The sequence below is a fragment of the Neovison vison genome, chromosome 2 (genome assembly GCF_020171115.1).
Source record: "Neovison vison isolate M4711 chromosome 2, ASM_NN_V1, whole genome shotgun sequence".
NCBI classification, from domain to species: Eukaryota; Metazoa; Chordata; class Mammalia; order Carnivora; family Mustelidae; genus Neogale; species Neogale vison.
This window is the reverse complement of record NC_058092.1, coordinates 92,829,019-92,848,943: the sequence shown is the minus strand read 5'-3', so window position 1 is coordinate 92,848,943 and position 19,925 is coordinate 92,829,019. Positions and strand designations below refer to the sequence as shown.

The 19,925-nt window shown below is 36.1% G+C and overlaps 1 protein-coding gene across 1 annotated transcript in view; it reads left to right on the top strand.

Moving 5' to 3' along the window:
* The window catches only part of SLC25A24 (solute carrier family 25 member 24), an 86,598-nt gene that overhangs the window by 51,038 nt on the left and 15,635 nt on the right, over positions 1-19,925 (top strand). The window contains 2 exon segments of the mRNA XM_044236457.1: positions 9,578-9,665; positions 10,893-11,004. Of these exon segments, the coding sequence (XP_044092392.1) occupies positions 9,578-9,665; positions 10,893-11,004 (200 nt within the window).

The following is a 19,925-nucleotide window of genomic DNA, read 5'->3' as shown; positions in this document are numbered from 1 at the left end:
ATATTATTAACTAATGTTATAAGTTTTTTTTAAGCTTTTATTTATTTCCTTGACAGACAGAGATCACAAGTAGGCAGAGGGGCAGGCAGAGAGAGAGGGTGGGGAGCAGGCTCCCCACCGAGCAGAGAGCCCAATGCAGGGCTTGATCCCAGGATCCCGGCAGAGGCTTTAACACACTGAGCCACCCAGGTGCCGCACAAGTGTTATAATTTTTGTGTGGTTACTATATTTTTAAATATTTAACTTATTTATTTGACAGAGAGAGAGCATAAGTGGGGGGAAGGGACAGAGGGAGAGGGAGAAGCCGAATCCCCACTGAGCAGGGAGCCCCATGTGGGGCTCAACCCCAGGACCCTGGAATCATGACTTGAGTTGAAGGCAGATGTTTAACTGACTGAGTCACTGAGATGACCCTGGTTACTGTTTTCTCAAAAAATGAATTTGTCCTCTGAATTTAAAGCTTCTGGGCTTAAGGAGTAGACCTCTCTACTCTTTTGCAATGTATGAGCTAAAAGTATCATGGTAATTTTAAAAAATGCCATTGTTTGCTTGCTGATTTTGAAAATATTTTGGTTGCAGGGAAGTTAGATAACACAAAGATGGTGAGAGAAAGTAAAAGTTACTTGTAACCCTGCTGTCTGGAGATAAGGTTTAACATTTTAATATATGTTTATAGTTTCTTCTAGACTTTTTGTTTCTTGCTTGGTTTCTCTCTCTCTCTCTTTTTTTAAGCGTATCTTTTTTTTTAAGATTTTTATTTATTTGTCAGGGACAGAGGATAGAGAGAGTACAAGCAGGGAAAGCAGCAGGCAGAGGGAAAGGGAGAAGCAGGCTCCCCACCAAGCAAGGAGTCACTTGTGGGGCTCTATCCCAGAACCCTGGGACCATGACCTCAGCCAAAGGCAGACGCTCAACTGACTGAGTCACCCAGGCATCTCTCTTTCTCTCTTTAAATAAAATTGTAGTCACACTACATATAGTTTGATGTCCTACTTTTTCCTTTTAATGTTATAATATAAGCATTATCATTTCTTTTTTTTTAAGGATTTTATTTATTTATTTGTCAGAGAGACACACCAAGAGAGGGAAAACAAGCAGGGGGAGTAGGAGAGGGAGAAGCGGGCTTCCCTCTGAGCAAGGAGCCCAATGTGGGGCTTGATCCCAGGACTCTGGGATCATGATCTGAGCCAAAGGCTGATGCTTAATGACTGAGCTACCCTGGGGCCCCTGCATTTACATTTCATTTAATATTCTTCACAAACATAGTTTTTAATGACTCTGTAATATTCCATTTATGAGTAGACTTATCCAGTCATTCCTGTATTGTAAGATATTTGGGATGTTTCCAAACTTGCACTTTAATACATACTGTTGTGATCAATATCTATGCTGATTTACAGAGGAAAGGTGTATTTTATCACAAACCCTTAAATCACTAAGACTTTAGGTAAAAATAAAATATCATTTCTTTATCCATATGTAGCTAATGGGTAATTAGAGCCTAATTACACCCAATCTAAAAACATATGTATTCGTTTTTTTTTTAAACGTTAGTTGTTTTTTTTTTAACATTTAAAAATTTTTTCCCCCAATTTATTTATTTTCAGAAAAACATTATTCATTATTTTTTCACCACACCCAGTGCTCCATGCAAGCTGTGCCCTCTATAATACCCACCACCTGGTACCCCAACCTCCCACCCCCCCGCCACTTCAAACCCTTCAGACTGTTTTTCAGAGTCCATAGTCTCTCATGGTTCACCTCCCCTTCCAATTTACCCAAATTCCCTACTACTCTCTAACGCCCCTTGTCCTCCATGTTATTGGTTATGCTCCACAAATGAGTGAAACCATATGATAATTGACTCTCTCTGCTTGACTGATTTCACTCAGCATAATCTCTTCCAGTCCCGTCCATGTTGCTACAAAAGTTGGATATTCGTCTTTTCTGATGGAGGCATAATACTCCATAGTGTATATGGACCACATCTTCCTTATCCATTCATCCGTTGAAGGGCATCTTGGTTCTTTCCATAGTTTGGCGACCGTGGCCATTGCTGCTATAAACATTGGGGTACAGATGGCCCTTCTTTTCACGACATCTGTATCTTTGGGGTAAATACCCAGGAGTGCAATTGCAGGGTCGTAGGGAAGCTCTATTTTTAATTTCTTGAGGAATCTCCACACTGTTCTCCAAAGAGGCTGCACCAACTTGCAATCCCACCAACAGTGTAAGAGGGTTCCCCTTTCTCCACATCCTCTCCAACACATGTTGTTTCCTGTTTTGTTAATTTTGGCCATTCTAACTGGTGTAAGGTGATATCTCAATGTGGTTTTAATTTGAATCTCCCTGAGGGCTAATGATGATGAGCATTTTTTCATGTGTCTGATAGCCATTTGTATGTCTTGATTGGAGAAGTGTCTGTTCATATCTTCTGCCCATTTTTTGATGTGTTTGTCTGTTTCGTGTGGGTTGAGTTTGAGGAGTTCATTATAGATCCTGGATATCAACCTTTTGTCTGTACTGTCATTTGCAAATATCTTCTCCCATTCCGTGGGTTGCCTCTTTGTTTTTTTGACTGTTTCCTTTGCTGTGCAGAAGCTTTTGATTTTGATGAAGTCCCAGAAGTTTATTTTCACTTTTGTTTCCTTTGCCTTTGGAGACGTATCTTGAAAGAAGTTGCTGTGGCTGATATCAAAGAGATTACTGCCTATGTTCTCCTCTAAGATTCTGATAGATTCCTGTCTCACGTTGAGGTCTTTTATCCATTTTGAGTTGATCTTTGTGTACGGTGTAAGAGAATGGTCGAGTTTCATTCTTCTACATATAGCTGTCCAGTTTTCCCAGCACCATTTATTGAAGAGACTGTCCTTTTTCCGTTTTTAAGTTTTCAGAAATCAAGTTTCAAGTTTTTTAATTGAAAAATTCTAAATCTAGCAGAAACGCTATTTAAAGGATCATGTTAATGGATTCTTAGGTAAAACAAGATGTATCCTGAATGTCACAGGCTTTAGTAACCTCCGATACCCAAATTTCAGTGCTTCAAGCTTCCATTCACTTTTTAGAAAGAATTGTAGGCCTTTCTGGGTCCTGCTATTGAAATACTATCCTGGAGCTTTAGAGGTACTACTTACTAATGTCTTTCAATTAGAACTGGTAATCAGTTGCTGCTGTTCTTGTCCCAGTAGTTCTGCTCTTGTGCTATTCTGGAATTTCACCTGTTATTGGTGGTTACCACCATAATCATCATTTGTAAGCTGAAAATCCACTGTGTCAGATAATCAGTGAAATCAGATTGTCATTAGTAAAAACATAATGTTACTATTACTAATAATAAATTAGTAAATAATTAGTAAAAACATAATGTTACTACTATGTCTCTGGTAAAGCTGAAAATCAGTGCTTGTAGCTCTTGGTAATAAAGAGAACTCTTTTTCTGAGGCAAGGTGGAAATTCAAAAGTAATACAGTGATTAGCAATATAGATCTTTTCATTTCTGCCTTGACCGGTCAAACTGGAATATCACAGCTCAGTCCCCAAAGTCTTGAGGAGGTGCCATTCTGGAAGAGCTGCTGTCCAAATTCCCATGGACTTCATTTGTTTTGAGTCATGACAATTGGTATGAAGCTCCACTGTTGGCACCTAGACTACAGATCTTAGACTCTTAAGATCTGAGGTGTGAGGTCTGATTGAGCTGCCTGCTTTCTGTGTCATCATTGTTGCTGTTTCAGTGACCACCTTTGCGTAGAGTTCAGTCAATTTGGCCAGCAGGCTTTTTGTGGGTGCAAAAGGGAGTACATCCTCTGGTATGGGTTGAACTGTGTGCACCCTAAAAAAGATATTTTGAGCCTCCCATACCTCAGACTGTGACCTTATTTTAAAATAGGTCTTTATAGAAGTAATTAAGTTAAAATGATGGCATTAGCATAATGCCCAATATCTAATATGACTAATGATATAAAGGGGAAATTTGGACACAGAAGCAGATATGCACAGAAGAAGATGATGTAAAATGGCCCTTTGGTGTGATGGGGTTAGGAATGGGGTGATACATCAACAAGCCAAGAAACACCTGTGGCTACCAGAAGCTTGGAGAGAAGCACAGAACCGACCTTTCCCTGGCATCTTCAGAGGGAACATGGCCCTGCTGACACTTTGGTTTCAGACTTCTGGCCTCCAGAACTTTCTGGAGAAAGTGAGACATAAATTCCTGTTTTTCTAAGTACTCAGATTGTGATACTTCATTATGGCAGCCATAGGAAACTCCTTCCTGCTGTTATGCTTAATCAAGTGTCTGATAATACCAGAATATTTGGGGCCTCACAAGCTTTCTCAATTCATATGAACATGTAGTCACTTTCTTCCAGAGAATCCAAGTGCTTCCAGATTGGCTGGGCTAGTGTAGTTTCTGGTATCAGCTGTGTGTCATTGACCCTGGAGCCAACATTGCCTTTTGAATGCTATTACTGGATCTGACTCACTGGATCTGGCTCACTTCCCCTGCTTTTCCTTCCTGACATCATTATTCCTGTTGGGACTCTCCCAGCCCATCACACATTATATTTGTTAAAAATTAATAGTATGCAGGATTCAATCTTTACCACCTGCTTTCTGTCCCCCAGGAGAGTTTCCAGGCCTTATGCCTATCAGTGGAGGCAAGAGGATGCATATAGGCTGGTGTATTATCAAAATCACTCGCAGGAGGTGCTCAAGGCCCCCATGTGATCTGATCTGTTTAACTTCTCTCACTAAATAGTATCTGAGCTCCTGCTCCTATTTAGCCAAAGTGTCCGTGGCTTGTGGTTATAATGATGTGAATGAAGAAATTATTGAATTCTTTTTTAGTTGGGGTTTCTTGGAGATTGAAGAAATGGTACAAAAGGAACTGACATTTATTGTACTTTATTTTCTATATCTTATTTTTGTCTCATACAAGTCATTATAGCAGCTGCATTTTACAGATGAGAACACTGAGTTTAAGGAAGGTTAACTATTTTGCATTCCATTGGCTCTCCCAGTGAGCCACATCTCCCAGGATGTATGCATTTGTGTAGGCTTGTGAACCACACAGGCCTGGGTTTGGCCCTTTTTACTTACTTCAGTCATTGGGGCATTAGCAAGGCTTAATAAGTACTTGTATATTGGAGCTTGTCCTCTTTGAATACTCTTTCTTAACATTCTGAGCCACCAGAAAAGAGATCGAGCTACCCAGTGGGAGAGATCACCCATTTAGTTCTCAGTTGTTCTACATTTCCATCTGAAGTAATAGACATGTGTGAAGACATCTTGGATTTCCAACAGTAGTTGAACAAACCTTCAAATGAATGAACTCACTCGAGTGGCAAGACAGGCAGAAGAACCAACGAGTTGAATCAAGCTCAGATTGCATACCCATAATCAAATATATCCTTTTTAAACCACTAAATTTGGGGATAGTTTGTTACTTAGCATTCAATTGCTGGTACAGGGATGGAATACTTTGCATTTCTCCCCGGAACTGCAATGCTGGAATGGTTGTGGTCCTCCTCTCCATCCATTGAACAACTGTTACTCTGTTGAATTCATTTCAAGTCTATATTCTCAGTGAAAGCCTGCTGCATATAATTAAAGGCAATTTTGAATCTCTTTTTCAGTTCATAGACCTTGATAATGTTCTGGATCTCATTACCTATTTTTTTTCCTACATCTTAGCTTGGATTTTTGGCTCCAGTCAGGTAAAAATTACCTGATGTACTTTAGTTCAATGAAGCAAACAGTTTTTGAGCACTATATGTGAAATATTGCACTGGGAACTGTGTTAACAAAGATCTTCAGAAGTAACAATTTTTGGTGAATTAGGAATAAACAAACATACGCAAGACAGACTGTGATAGTTGCTGTAGGAGTGATACAGGGAGAGCTTAATTGTGCCCAGGGACAATTTAGATTTGTACTGGATCAATACATAAACAGAACTGAAAAGAAAGGATTTTTTGTGAGGTGACTGGATGGCTCAGTGAGTTGAGCACCTCACTCTTGGTTTTAGCTCAGGTCACGATTTAGGGTCATGGGATCAAGCGCTGTGTTGGGCTCTGTGCTCAGCAGGGAGTCTGCTTGAGTTTCTCTTTCTCTGTCCCTCCCCCAGTTTGCATGGCCATTCTCTCTTTCTCTCAAATAAATAAATGAATAAATCTTTAAAAAAGGGGGGAAGGGGTTTCCTTGAGCAGAGAGCTCATAGTCTGAACAAACACAGAATTAGGAAATTGTCAGTCAAGGTCAGAACTGGTTTATATAGCATTTCAGGTTAGCCCTAACTTGGTATTTTGGGGGGAAGATTTCATTGACATACAACATATATAGCAATGTGCATAAATTCTAAGTAAAAACTCCACAAATTTTCCTGAGACAGACATATAACATGGAAACAACATCCAAATTAAGAAGCAGAATATTATTAGCATCTCAGGAGTGTCCCTTTCATGTCCCATCCAAATCACCACCACACTCCAATGTAGCTACTATCCTGCTTTCTAGTACTGTATGTAAGTTCTCAATCTTTAACAAGTAAGTGTACCTTGCTCATACTGTGCCTTTTGCTTTTTTGTTTCTTTGATGGTCTCTTGTTTATGCTTTATAATACTTCATTTGTGACTTTTGTTTTTAATTCTTATTTATCCTTGCATTTCTTTTTATTAATAACTCTTCTATAACATATACTCTAGCACAGTGCAATATATTTTTAAAATAAGTAGTTCATTGATACAAAAGCTAGTAAGCTCTTTGGGGGTTGTTCTTTTATTAATTTCTGGCTTCTCTTACATTTAACATAGTGATTTTAATAGTATACCTTAAAAAAAATCTTTTTAAGTTATTGAATTAATGAGTATAGTGTTTGAGGAAAGTAATGGCATATAAAGCAGAGGATTCAGTTTCCCGAAGAAAAGTTTGATTTTTAGGCTAAGGAATAGACAAATTCTGCCTTGTGGAGCTTGGAATACTAGGGGCCTTGGAGGGATCACAAAGAATCTGAAATTCTGCATATGAATACCAGGCTTTGTCTGTAGGGTAAATAAATATGTCTCATACATATGTATGCTATTTATAAATGTATGCATATGCAGCTATGGCTCATAAAATATGAAATAAAGATGTGACTGAAGTTATAGTGGTTTTTTAGTGTTATAGATTTTACAGCTAAGTGACATTAAGTTGATTTTTTTAACACAAAGATGTCCTCATTTTTTTTTATTTTTCTGTAATTTCTTTTTTTAAATTAATTCATTTTTTTCAGTTTTCCAAGATTCATTGTTCTTGTATTTTAAAAGATTGAATAGTCTCAACTCTTAGTTTTACACAAGGGAGGGATCAAAAGATTTTTTGGATTTGGCAAGTGGCATGTGAGTGAAGTGTTTTAGAGTTTGAGGAGCATATGGAATACTTAATTTCTCTTTCACAACATTCAGCAATTTGAGATTGAGATGCATAGTAGGCTTGTATTAAATATATCAGTTGACTCAAGTTATTTAACATAGGATATGGTTGTGTTAAAAAGAGTTTGTGTTGTATTATATTTTTGGTATGTTATTTCTTTAAAAACTTAAAACATGGAGTGGCCCTATTATCATGAATCAGGTCTTCAGAGTTAGCTTTTTAATTTTTTCCAAGTACGTACAATAATCTAGATTTGTTGTAGATCTACAGTCCCTTATTGGAAATACTTAGGGTAAAGTGTGTTTAAAAATTTAGAATTTGAGTTTTAGAAAAGCAGCACAGTGCATGTACAATATATTATGTAATACTCCAAGTGGGATTTGGACCATCACCATGCAATTATATAAGTGAATATTTCTTCAGTGAAACAAATGAATAATCACACAATATCAGATAAATAATTGACTACCAAATGAATTTTGGTACCAAATTTACAAAAAGTCTTTTAGCTTTCAGAACTTTTACCCTTTGTATTGTGAATATGGGATTATAGTTCTAAAAAACATGGGCTTTTCTCCTAAATATGGAACCAGAAAAGACCCCAAATTGCTAATGAAATGTTGAAAAAGAAAAACAAAACTGGGGGCATCTTGTTGTCTGATTTCAAGATTTACTGCAAAGCTGTGATCACCAAGACAGCATGGTATTGGCACAAAAACAGACACATACACCAATGGAACAGAGTAGGGAGCCCAGATATGGACCCTCAACTCTGTGGTCAAATAATCTTCAACAAAGCAGGAAAAAATATCTAATGGAAAAATGACAGTCTCTTTAAGAAGTGGTGCTGGGAGAATTGGACAGCTATATACAGAAGAATGGAACTCAACTATTCTCTTAGAGTAAACACAAAGATAAACTCGAAATGGATGAAAGACCTCAAGGTGAGGCAAGAATCTATCAAAATCCTGGAGGAAAACATAGGCAGTAACCTCTTCAACATCGGCCACAGCAACTTCTTTCAAGATATGTCTTCAAAGGCAAAGGAAACAAAAGCAAAAATGAACTTTCAGACTTCATCAAGATCAAAAGCTTCTGTACAGCAAAGAAAACAGTCAACAAAACAAAGAGGCAACCCATGAAATGGCAGAAGATATTTGCAAATGACAGTACAGACAAAAGGTTGATATCCAGGATCTATAAAGAACTCTTCAAACTCAACATATACAAAACAGACAATCATATTAAAAAAATGGGCAGAAGATATGAACAGACACTTCTCCAATGAAGACTTATAAATGGCCATCAGACACATGAAAAAATGTTCATCATCACGAGTCATCAGGGAGATTCAAATTAAAACCACATTGAGATATCACCTTACACCAGTTAGAATGGCCAAAATTAGCAAGACAGGAAACAACATGTGTTGGAGAGGATGTGGAGAAAGGGGAACCCTCTTACACTGTTGGTGAGAATGCAAGTTGGTGCAGCCAATTTGGAAAGCAGTGTGGAGATTCCTCAAGAAATTAAAAATAGAGCTTCCCTATGACCCTGCAATTGCACTATTGGGTATTTACCCCAAAGATACAGATGTAGTGAAAAGAAGGACCATCTCTACCCCAATGTTCATAGCTGCAATGGCCACAATCACCAAACTGTGTAAAGAACCAAGATGCCATTCAATGGATGAATGGATAAAAAGATATGGTCCATATATACAATGGAATATTACACCTCCTTTTGTATCAACATGAATGGGACTGGAAGAGATTATGCTGCGTGAAATAAGTCAGACGGAGAGAGTCAATTATACGGTTTCATTTCTTTATGGAGCATAAGGAATGACATGGAGGAGATGGGGAGGATGGAGAGGAGAAGTGAGTTGGGGAAAATTGGAGGGGGAGATGAACAATGAGAGACTGTGGACTCTGAGAAACAACCAGAGTTTTGGAGGGGTGGGGGGGGAGGTTGGGTGAGCCTCACTGGGTGTGGTGCATAAACAAAGAATTTTGGAACACTGAAAAGAAATAAAAAATAAAGTAAAAAATTTTTAAAAATGATGAATAAACAAAACATGGGCTTTTTAAAGACTATTGCATTATAAGTATATTTTGCCTTGTTATCTTTTCAGATAATTTAATTAGTTTTTTTTCACTTTTTAAAGGAATAATAGAGACTTCAGAAATAATTGCTGCTTTGAAATCACTGGGTGTAAATATTTCTGAAGCTCAGGCAGAAAAAAATCTACAAAGGTCAGCCCTTATCCATATTTTTGATAGTTTTTATTTTGATTTAATATTCCATGTTAGAAACTAATTGCTATAGGTATAACTTCTTCCTCCCTGCCTGCCTCCCTTTTTTCCAGCTTGCCCTCCTTTCTTTTTAGGTTTGATAATATTAGCTTTTATTGACAGTGTTATAAGAAAGATCCCTAAGAAATTGGTTGAATTGTGAGAATGCTATTGACTAAATCATGAACTGTTAACGTTAAAAAATCCCTAGAATAAAATTCTGCCTGCTTTAGTTTAAAGAATAGGTGTAATTCTTTTAAACAACTGACTTAAAAATTTTTAAATTTTTAATTTTTTTGACATATAAAAAGCTGTACATAACTAATATATGCAACTTGATGAGTTTGGAGGTAAATGTTCACTTAGGAAACCATTACCATAATCTATGCCATAAACATATTCATTCCTTCCAAAAATTTCCTCTCGCTGTCTTATTTATAACTATTATTTTTGTAATAAGAATACTTTTTTGTAGTTAAAGCTTTATTTTATTTAGGTATAATTGACATATAACAACATTAGTTTCAGGTTTACAATGTAATGTTCTGATATTTGTACATATTATGAAATGATTATCACAGTAAGTCTACTTAACATCTGTCACATATGTAATTGTAATTAAAATTCTTTTCTTGTGATGAGAACTTCTAAGATTTAGTCTCAGCAACTTTCGAAAACATGCAGCATAGTATTATTAACTGTAGTTACCATGCTGTACATTACATTTCCATGACTTATTTTATAACTGAAGTTTATACCTTTCAACCTCTTTCACCCATTTCACTCATCCCCTAAACCTTCACCTCTGGCAACCACCCACCAATCTGTTCTCTCAATGAGCTCTTTGTTTTTTTCAATTTTTCATTCATAGGTGAGATCATATGGTGTATGTCTTTCTCTGTCTGACTTATTTCATTTAGCAAAACGCCCTCACAGTCCATCTATGTTGTCTCAAATGGCTAGATTTCCTTTTGTTATGGCTGAATAATATTCCATTGCACACACACACCACATTTTCTTTATCCATTCATCCACTGATAGTCACTTAGGTTGTCTCCATGCAAGAACAATTAACATAAGATCTATTGTCTTAGCAACTTTTAAAATATTCAATAGAATATTCTTAGTACTTATTCTTAGAATATTTGTTATAAATGTCATAAGCTCTATTTTTGTTCTAAATTTCAGCATAGATAGTGATGGAACAATGACAATAGAATGGGATAAATGGAAGTACTACTTTTTACTTCATCCTGCAAAAAGTATTGATGAAATTGCTCATTTCTGGAAGAATTCTCCTGTAAGATTGCTTTGTATTTTACTCTATTTTTATTTTGCCATGAATATCATGGCTGTTATTATGATTACATAACCTCTATAATACTTCAGCATCAGTAGTTAACATAACAATATTCTCTCCATATGATGTCCTACTAATTGAGTAAGGAGTATTAGTATATGTACAAACATAGCTACTACAATTCCTATGTTTACTAAAACCTAGAACTTAAAGTAGATACACATCTACTAGGGCCTACTCTGTGTTGAGAATAAATTACTCTGACAGAGTTAACTGTCCTAGGAAAGTGGAAAAATAATATACTTTTCTTTTTTCACAGAGTATATCACACATGATAGACTCAGCTCTCTGTCATGGGAAATGTAAAGCCAAATGTTAAGATTCAAAATTTCAGAATCAGAAAGGATCAGCTATATAGTCTACTTGCTCTTTTTACGTAAGTACTTGACTCAGAGACGTGAGAAACAAATGAGGTTTCATAATCAAAAACTTGTTTTTCTTTTTTAGTTCTTGATGCAGGGGGTTACGTTAATCATTTATTCATGGCATAATATTTGCATCCTCCTCTTCATAGACAATATAGGGGAGGACAAAGAGCATAAGCTTCAGAGTCAGATGCCTAGAGCTGGTGCTTCTGCCAACCACTAGCTATATAGCCTGTTGGTGGGTATTAAGGAGGGCACATATTGCATGAAGCAGTGGGTGTGGTACTTAAACAATGAGTCTCGGAACACTAAAAGAATAAAATATTAAAAAATACCCCCCTCTGTGCCTCAGTTTTCTCAATTATATACTGGAGATAATAATGGTAAGAGTTTTGAGAATTAAATTAGTACATTAGCTAGTGAATTTAGAAAAGGACTGGGCAGGTAATATATGGCTTCAATAAATATTACTTATTAGGATAGGCGCTTATTCTAGTATGTGTAGTCTGTGTCTTAGATATGTATATATTCTTAGGAATCATATAGTGTTTCTTGTGTGTGTGATTAATTTACATAGGTGGTATTGTGCTAAAGGCCACAATGGATTTCTTACTTTGTTCACTCGGTGTAATGATTTTAAGATTGTCCTTGTTGTTATGTGTTCATCTAGTTTATTGCTTCTAACCACTACATAGTATGAATTTAACACATCTTTATCTATTTCCCTAGTAATAGACATCTAAATCTTCTACAGCTTCATCCAAAACAAAAACAAAAACAAAAACTTTCCTCTTTTGTACCTTAGAGAATTTCACCTGGATTTCTGAGTCAAAAGGAATATGCATTTGCAAATTTTACAGAGATCATCCAGTCTTAATTCTATGAAAGATAGCCATGTTATTTCCCAAATGACTTTCTATACTAGCTTGCATTCCCACCAGCAAAGCATGAATATTGTTTGGTATTATCCAGTTTTCTAATATTTTCCATTCTGTTGGGTGTAGAGTGGTATCTTGTCTTAATGTGCATTTCTAACATGTCTTCATAGAAGTAGTAGAGATTCACATGTTCTTTTCTACAAAATGTTTTTATCTTTGTCGTTTTTTTTTTTTTTTAGATTTCTTGAGCTAGAATTGACCCAACATTGTAAAGTTAAGGTGTACAACATATCTGATACACTTACGTATTGTGAAATGATTGTCACGTTTCCCTCCATAACCCTCATATAATTACCATTTCTTTGGTGTGGTGAAAACAATTAAGATTTAGTCTCTTAGCAACTTTCAGGTGTATAATACATTACTAACTGTAATCACCATTCTTTACATTAGATCCCCAGAACTTAATCACCTCATAACCAAAGGTTTTTGTTCTTAGACCAACATCATCCCACTTCCCTCATTTCCCAGCTCTTGGCAACTACCATTATACTTTGTTTCTACGAATTTGGCTTATAGAGTCCCTATGTAAGTGATATCATACTGTATTTGTCTTTCTCTGTTTGATTTATTTCACTTAGCGCAATGCCCTTATGGTCCATCCACATTGTTGCAAATAGCAGGATTTTCTTCTTTTCAATGGTTGAATAATAATCCAATATGTATATATAGTGCTTATTCATCTACAGGTAGACACTTCGGTTGTTTCCTTAACTTGTTTTTTATGAATAATGCTGCAGTGTACATGGAGGTACAGATACATTTTTGAGATCCCGATTTCTTTTTTTTTAATGCTTTATTTATTCAAGAGAGAATGAGAGAGAGAAAGAGAGAGAGAACACTTACATGAGCAGGGGGAGGGGTAGAGGGAGAAGGAAACAAGCAGATTCCATGATGAGCAAGTAGCCTGGCTTTGGGCTTGATCCCAGGACCCTAAGATCACATCTTGAGCAGAAACCAAGAGTCAGATGTTTAACCGAGTTACCCAGGTGCCCCTGAGATCCTGATTTTATTTCCTTTGGGTTTATCAAAAAGTGGAATTTCTGGATCATATGACAGTTCTGTTTTTAATATTCTGAGGATCCTCATACTAATTTCCATAGTGGCTTAATTCCCACCAACAATGCAAAAGTATTCCTGCCCTATGGTTTCACTTATTTGTGGAGCATAACAAATAGCATGGAGGACATGGGGAGTTAGAGAGGAGAAGGGAGTTGGGGGAAATTGGAAGGGGAGGTGAACCATGAGAGACTATGGACTCTGAAAAATAATCTAAGGGTTTTGAAGGGGTGGGGGGTGGGATGTCGGGGTACCAGGTGGTGGGTATTATAGAGGGCACAGATTGCATGGAGCACTGGGTGTGGTGCAAGAATAATGAATACTGTTATGCTGAAAATAAATAAATAAAAAAATGTTACATAATTGCAAAAAAAAAGAAAGAAAAAAAAAGTATTCCTGCCCTTCTCTTTCCATCCTTACCAATACTTGTTATGTCTTGTTTTGTAGGTAGTAGTCATTCTAACAGGAATTAGTATCATTGTTATTTTGATTTGCATTTTCCTGTTATTAGTAATGTGGACCATCTTTTCACGTACACGTCCATTTGTATGTTTTTTGTTTTTCTGATAACTGTTTTGTTGTTTTGCCATTTTTTCATTAGGTTGGTTTTGTTTGTTTGTATGTTTGTTTTGTTATTGAGTTGTATGAGACCCTTATATATTTTGGATATTAACTCCAAATCAGATACATTATTCGTAGGTATTTGCTGCTATCCTGTAGGTTGCCTTTTTCATGTTGCTTATTGTTTCTTTTACTGTGTAGAAGCCTTTAGGTTTGATGTAGACCCACTTATTAATTTTTGCGTTTGCTTTTTTTTTTAAGAGAGTGAGAGAGCAAGGGAGGGAGTGGTGTAGGGTAGAGGGAGCGAGAGAACCATAAGCAGACTCCATGCTTAGTATGGAGCCTGATTTGGGGCTCAGACTTATGACCCTGAGATCATGACCTGAGCTGAAATCAAGAGTTGGATGCTTACAAAAAGCTTTCTGCTTTTGCTACTTATGCTCTTGGTGTCATATCCAAAAGGTCGTTGCCAAGACCCATGTCAATGAGTTTTTCCTTGTTTTCTTTAAGGAGTTTTACAGGTTCAGATCTTCTGTTTAAGTTTTTAATCCATTTTGAGTTAATTTTTCCAAGTGGTTTAATAGGGGTTCAATTTTATTCTGGTGCATGTGATTATCCAGTTTTTTGAACCTCATTATTTTAAGAGACTATTCCTTGTCCATCGAATATTCTTGGCTCCTTTGTCAAATGTGAGTTTACTGTGTATGTGAGGATTTATTTCTGGGCTCTCAATTCTATTCCATTAGCTCGTGTGTCTATTTTTGTGCCAGTATCATACTGTTTACTGTATATGTGAGGATTTATTTCTGGGCTCTCAATTCTGTTCCACTGGCTTATGTGTCTGTTTTTGTGTCAGTACCATACTGTTTTCATTACTCTAGCTTTGTAGTATAGCTTGAAATCAAGGAGTATAATGCCTCTAGCTTTGTTCTCTCTCAGGATTACTATTGTTATTTGAGGTTTGTGTTTCCATATGCATTCTAGGATTTTTTTTTCGATTTCTGTAAAAATAGCTGTTGAAAATTTTGATAGAGCTTGCTATATCTATAGATATAATCTATAGATGGCTTTGGGTATGTGGACATTTAACAATATTAATTCTTCCAATACACAAGCATGATCTTTCCATTTATTTGTGTCATATTCAATTTCTTTCATCAATGTTATTTAGTTTTTGTTGTGTAAGTCTCTTACCTCCTTGGTTAAATTTATTCCTGTTTTATTGTTTCTGATGCTATTCTAAATTAGATTATTTTTTATATTTATTTTACAGGTATTTTGTTGTTAGTGTATAGAAATGCAACTAATTTTTATATGTTGATTTTGTATCTTGCAATTTTACTGATTCCGCTAATTAGTTCTAACAGTTTTTTGGGGTTTTTTTGGTGGAGTCTTTAGATTTCCTATATATAAAATCATGCCATTTGCAACAGAGACAATTTTACTTCTTTCATACTGATTTAGATTGATTTGGATGCCTTTTTGTTTGTTTGTTTTTGAGAGAGAGTGAAAGAGTGCATGAGAGCAGGGGAGGGGCAGAGAGAGAAAGTTTTGTTTTTTGTTTTTTGTTTTTTGAGATAAAGAGAGAGCAGGGAGAAGCAGAGGGAGAAGGAGAGAATCTTAAGCAGTATACACACTTGATATATGGAGCCTGACATGGGGCTTGATCTAATGACCCTGAGATCATGACCTCGACTGAAGTCGGGTGTCAGAGGCTTAACCAACTAATCCACACAGGCGGATTTTATTTATCTTTCTTTCTCAATTGTTGAGGCTAAGACTTTCAGTATTATGTTGTATAGGCTTGGTTAGAAGAATGGTCATTGTGAGTTCCTGATCTTTAAGGAAAGGTTTCCAACCTTTAACCATTGAGTATTATGTTAGCCGTGGGCTTGTCATATATGGCCTTTAATATGTTGAGTTATACTCATCCTATACTCAATTTTTTGATGGTTTTAATTTTGAAAGGATATTGAATTTTGTCAAATGCTTTTTCTGCCTCTATTGATATGATCATATGATTTTTATTCTTAATTTTATTAATGTGATACATCACATTTTTTGATTTGTGAATGTTGAAACATCTTTACATCCCAGGGATAAATCCCATTTATCATGATCCTTTTAATGTGCCATTGAATTCTATTTGCTAATATTTTGGGGAAGATTTTTGCATTTATCTTCATTAGGACAATTGGTTCATAGTTTTCTTGTAGTGTCCTTGTCTGACTTTTGTATCAGGGTAATGCTGGTATTACTGCAACTTATTGGTGTATAATTGTTCAGAATAGTGTCTTAACCATTATAGTTTTGTAGTATCAGTTGTAATGTCTCCTTTTTTGTTTCTGCTTTTATTTGAGTCTTCTCTTTCTTTTTAGTTAATCTAGCTAAACATTTGCTAATTTTGTTTATCTTTAAAATAAAACAGCTCTTAGTTTGGGTGATCATTTGTTTTTTTGTTTGTTTGTTTGTTTGCTTTTGTTTCTGGTCTCCATTTCACTTACTTCTGCTCTGATCTTTATTATTTTCCTTCCTTCTACTAACTTTGGTCTTAGTTTTTCTTTTTCTAGAACCTTAAGGTATTATTTTTTTTATTAGTTTCAGGGGTAGAATTTAATGACTCATCAGGTGCATATAACACCCTGTACTTATTATATCAAGTTCTGTCCTTAATGCCCATCACCCAATTACCCCACACCTCCTCCAGTGACCCTTAGTTTGTTTTCTAGAATAAGAGTCTGCCTCCCTATTTTCATCTTATTTTATTTTTCCTTCCCTTCCCCTATGTTCATCTGTTTTGTTTCTTAAATTCCACATTTGCATGAAATCATACATTATTTCTCTTTCTCTCACTAATTTATTTCAGTTAGCATAATACTGGTTTCTTAAGGTTTAAATTTAGATTGAGGTTTTTCTTGTTTCTTGAGGTAGGCCTGTATCACTATGAACTTTCCTCTAAGAACGTCTTCTGCTGCATGCTATAAGTTTTGATATGTTGTGTTTCCATTTCTCTCAAGATTTTTTTTTAAATTTCCTTTTTATTTCCTCTTTGCCCATTCAGGGGCCTTATTCTCTTCATTATCTCCTTTATTTTTTTTATTTAAGTATCCTGCATTTAAATATAACATTTAACATAATTAAGCCAGTACCGTTTTTTTTTTTAAAAAAAGTAATCCTACTAAAGTCCCCTCTAGCTACCTTATCCTTTTTCTCTCTTCATGGCTACACTTCCTATTCACTTCTCAACTAATTGGCTTTGCTTTCACCACTTTGTAGAAATTCTTTTACTAAGCCAGTCTCCCTACTGTTAGTTCAGTGGATATATTCTAGATCTTACCACTCTCTTTTTATGTGTTCTCTTTAGCTGGATTCCTTGACACTGCATTCTCCTGGTTTTCTTCCCACCTTTCTGTCATTACTTTTCTGTCTCCCTTGAGAGTCTTCTTTTTCATTCTGTCTCTTATATGTTAGTTTTCTTCTGTGTTGTATTTTCAACTTTTTTTGGCCTCTCACTCTGTGTGTATTTTTTTCCTAGACAATCCTATTTATTTTTCCACATTGAACTACCAGATTTAGGCTAATTGATTTCCCCAAGTCTTATGTCTCTAGAGCACACCTTCCTTTTGCATGTGCAAGCATTTATTGGATATCAGTTGGGACACCTCAAACACATACCACATTGTTTGTCCCCTATATATTCTTTTACCACTTCGATGAATGGCATCATCATCTTCCTAATTACCCATGTCAGAAATGCCAACATTATTCCAAGGTCTTGAACTTTCCTTTATTCTCCATCCATCCCTATATATAGCCTTAAAGTTTTTTGTTTGTTTGTTTGTTTCAGATTTTTATTTATTTATTTGACAGACAGAGATCACAAGCAGGCAGAGAGAGAGAGAGTAGGAAGCAGGCTCCCTGCTGAACAGAGAGCCCAACGTGGGGCTTGATCCCAGGACCCTGGGATCATGACCTGAGCTGAAGACAGAGGCTTTAACCTACTGAGCACCCAGGCGACCTTAGCCTTAAAGTTTTTAAAATATCTAATGTCTTCAAACAAATTATTATTATTTTTTTTGCCCAGAGCACTCTGCAAATAAAGAACCATGGAACACTACATCAAAAACTAATGATGACTAATAAAACATAATTTTTTAAAAAAAGAACGTTTCCTGGGTTAATCCTTACTTCTGTAGGGAGTTAGTACACTGTGATGGACAAGAAGGTAACCTTTGAGGTTAGAATACCCAGATTCATATTGCTTTGCTACTTCTAATTTACTTTATGTGAAAAGTGTTCTCTGACAGTTCCACTTGTCTTCCCCCAACAAAAACAAAACAAAACAAAACAAAATTCTACAGTCTATTAAATGTCTCTGTACTATGTTCTTTTTTTTTAAAGATTTTTATTTATTTATTGGACAGAGAGATCACAAGTAGGCAGAGAGGCAGGCAGAGAGAGAGGAGGAAGCAGGCTCCCCACTGAGCAGAGAGTCCGATGCAGGGCTCGATCCCAGTACCCTGGGATCATGACCTGAGCCGAAGGCAGAGGCCTAACCCACTGAGCCACCCAGGCACCCCTCTGTACTATGTTCTTAAAATACTTTTTTTGCTACCCTTGTTATTATACTTATTCCTCTGTATTATAATTGCTTGTTTCCTTTCCATGTTTTGTATTATACTGTAAACTCCCAGAGGGGAGAAACTTGCTTCCTGTGCCATATTATGAATACACAACCCAGCACCTGATGTATTAATTTATTAATTCAACAAAAAATTTTAAAAGATTTTTATGTGTTTATTTGACAAACAGAGACCACAAGTAGGCAGAGAAGCAGGTGGGGGGTGGGGAATCAGGCTCCCCATTGAGGAGAGAGCCCAATGCGGGGCTCCATCCCAGGACCCTGAGATCATGATCTGAGCTGAAGGCAGAGGCTTAACCCACTGAGCCACCCAGACCCCCAATGCAACAAATATTTTTTGAGCACACTTATCTTCACTGACCAAAGTGCAATTTATAACAGTGCATAAAAAAGATCAGGTTGCTGATCTTATCAGGCTTATTTTCTAAAGAAGGAAGCAAGCAACAGATAGAAATGAACTAATAAAGATTTGCTAAGTATTGGAGAAGAATCTATATAGATAGAAATGAACTAATAAAGATTTGCTAAGTATTAGAGAGGAATCTATGGAAAGAGCCAAGGAGAAAGGTCCTTGGTAGAGGGAAAATGAAGTACAATGTTCTGAGATGGAATGGTCCTTGGAAAGGGGGCACTCAATGAATGCATAATTGAAGGTGGGAAAACTAAGAAGAGAAGTTACTTGTCTGCCGTGATTGACAAGTAATGGAACCTGGATCCCCTGTATCTAGTGTGACACTCTTCTCAGTGAGTCACATTGCCTCAACATTTAGCAGAAATGGCTATTTTTAGCAAAAGCAAATATGATGACTGAAAATAAAGTGAAATGCAAAACTTGTTAGAGTTCAGAGTTTTAAAAAGAAAATCGTCATTTGAGAAAAGAGTCAATGTAAATAATAGAGAAAGAAGTATGAGAGTATAAAATACTACTCTTGAATTCTGACAGGTTAGGTAAGTACCTAGTGGAATTCAAGAGATTTTGGAATAAAGCAGAGAAACTTAATTAAGCATTGTGTGTCAGGCATTGTGGTGTGTGACTAGGACATTATCCCTGCATTGAGTGTTTACATTTTTCATGGAAGAGATTAATCTAAATAGCTTGAGAGTTTAAAATTAATGACTCTAATTTTTAAAAAATTGATTTTTACAGAGTTTAAATCTATATGTGAATGTATTATTAAAAATCATTTGGTCTAGTACAGGTGCTGAGAGAATTGTCAGTATTGCTAATAGGAGGTGAGATATGGAAAAGATCTTTGGGTTTTTGGTCTTTGTAAAAAGTATCCTTTTTAAAAAAAA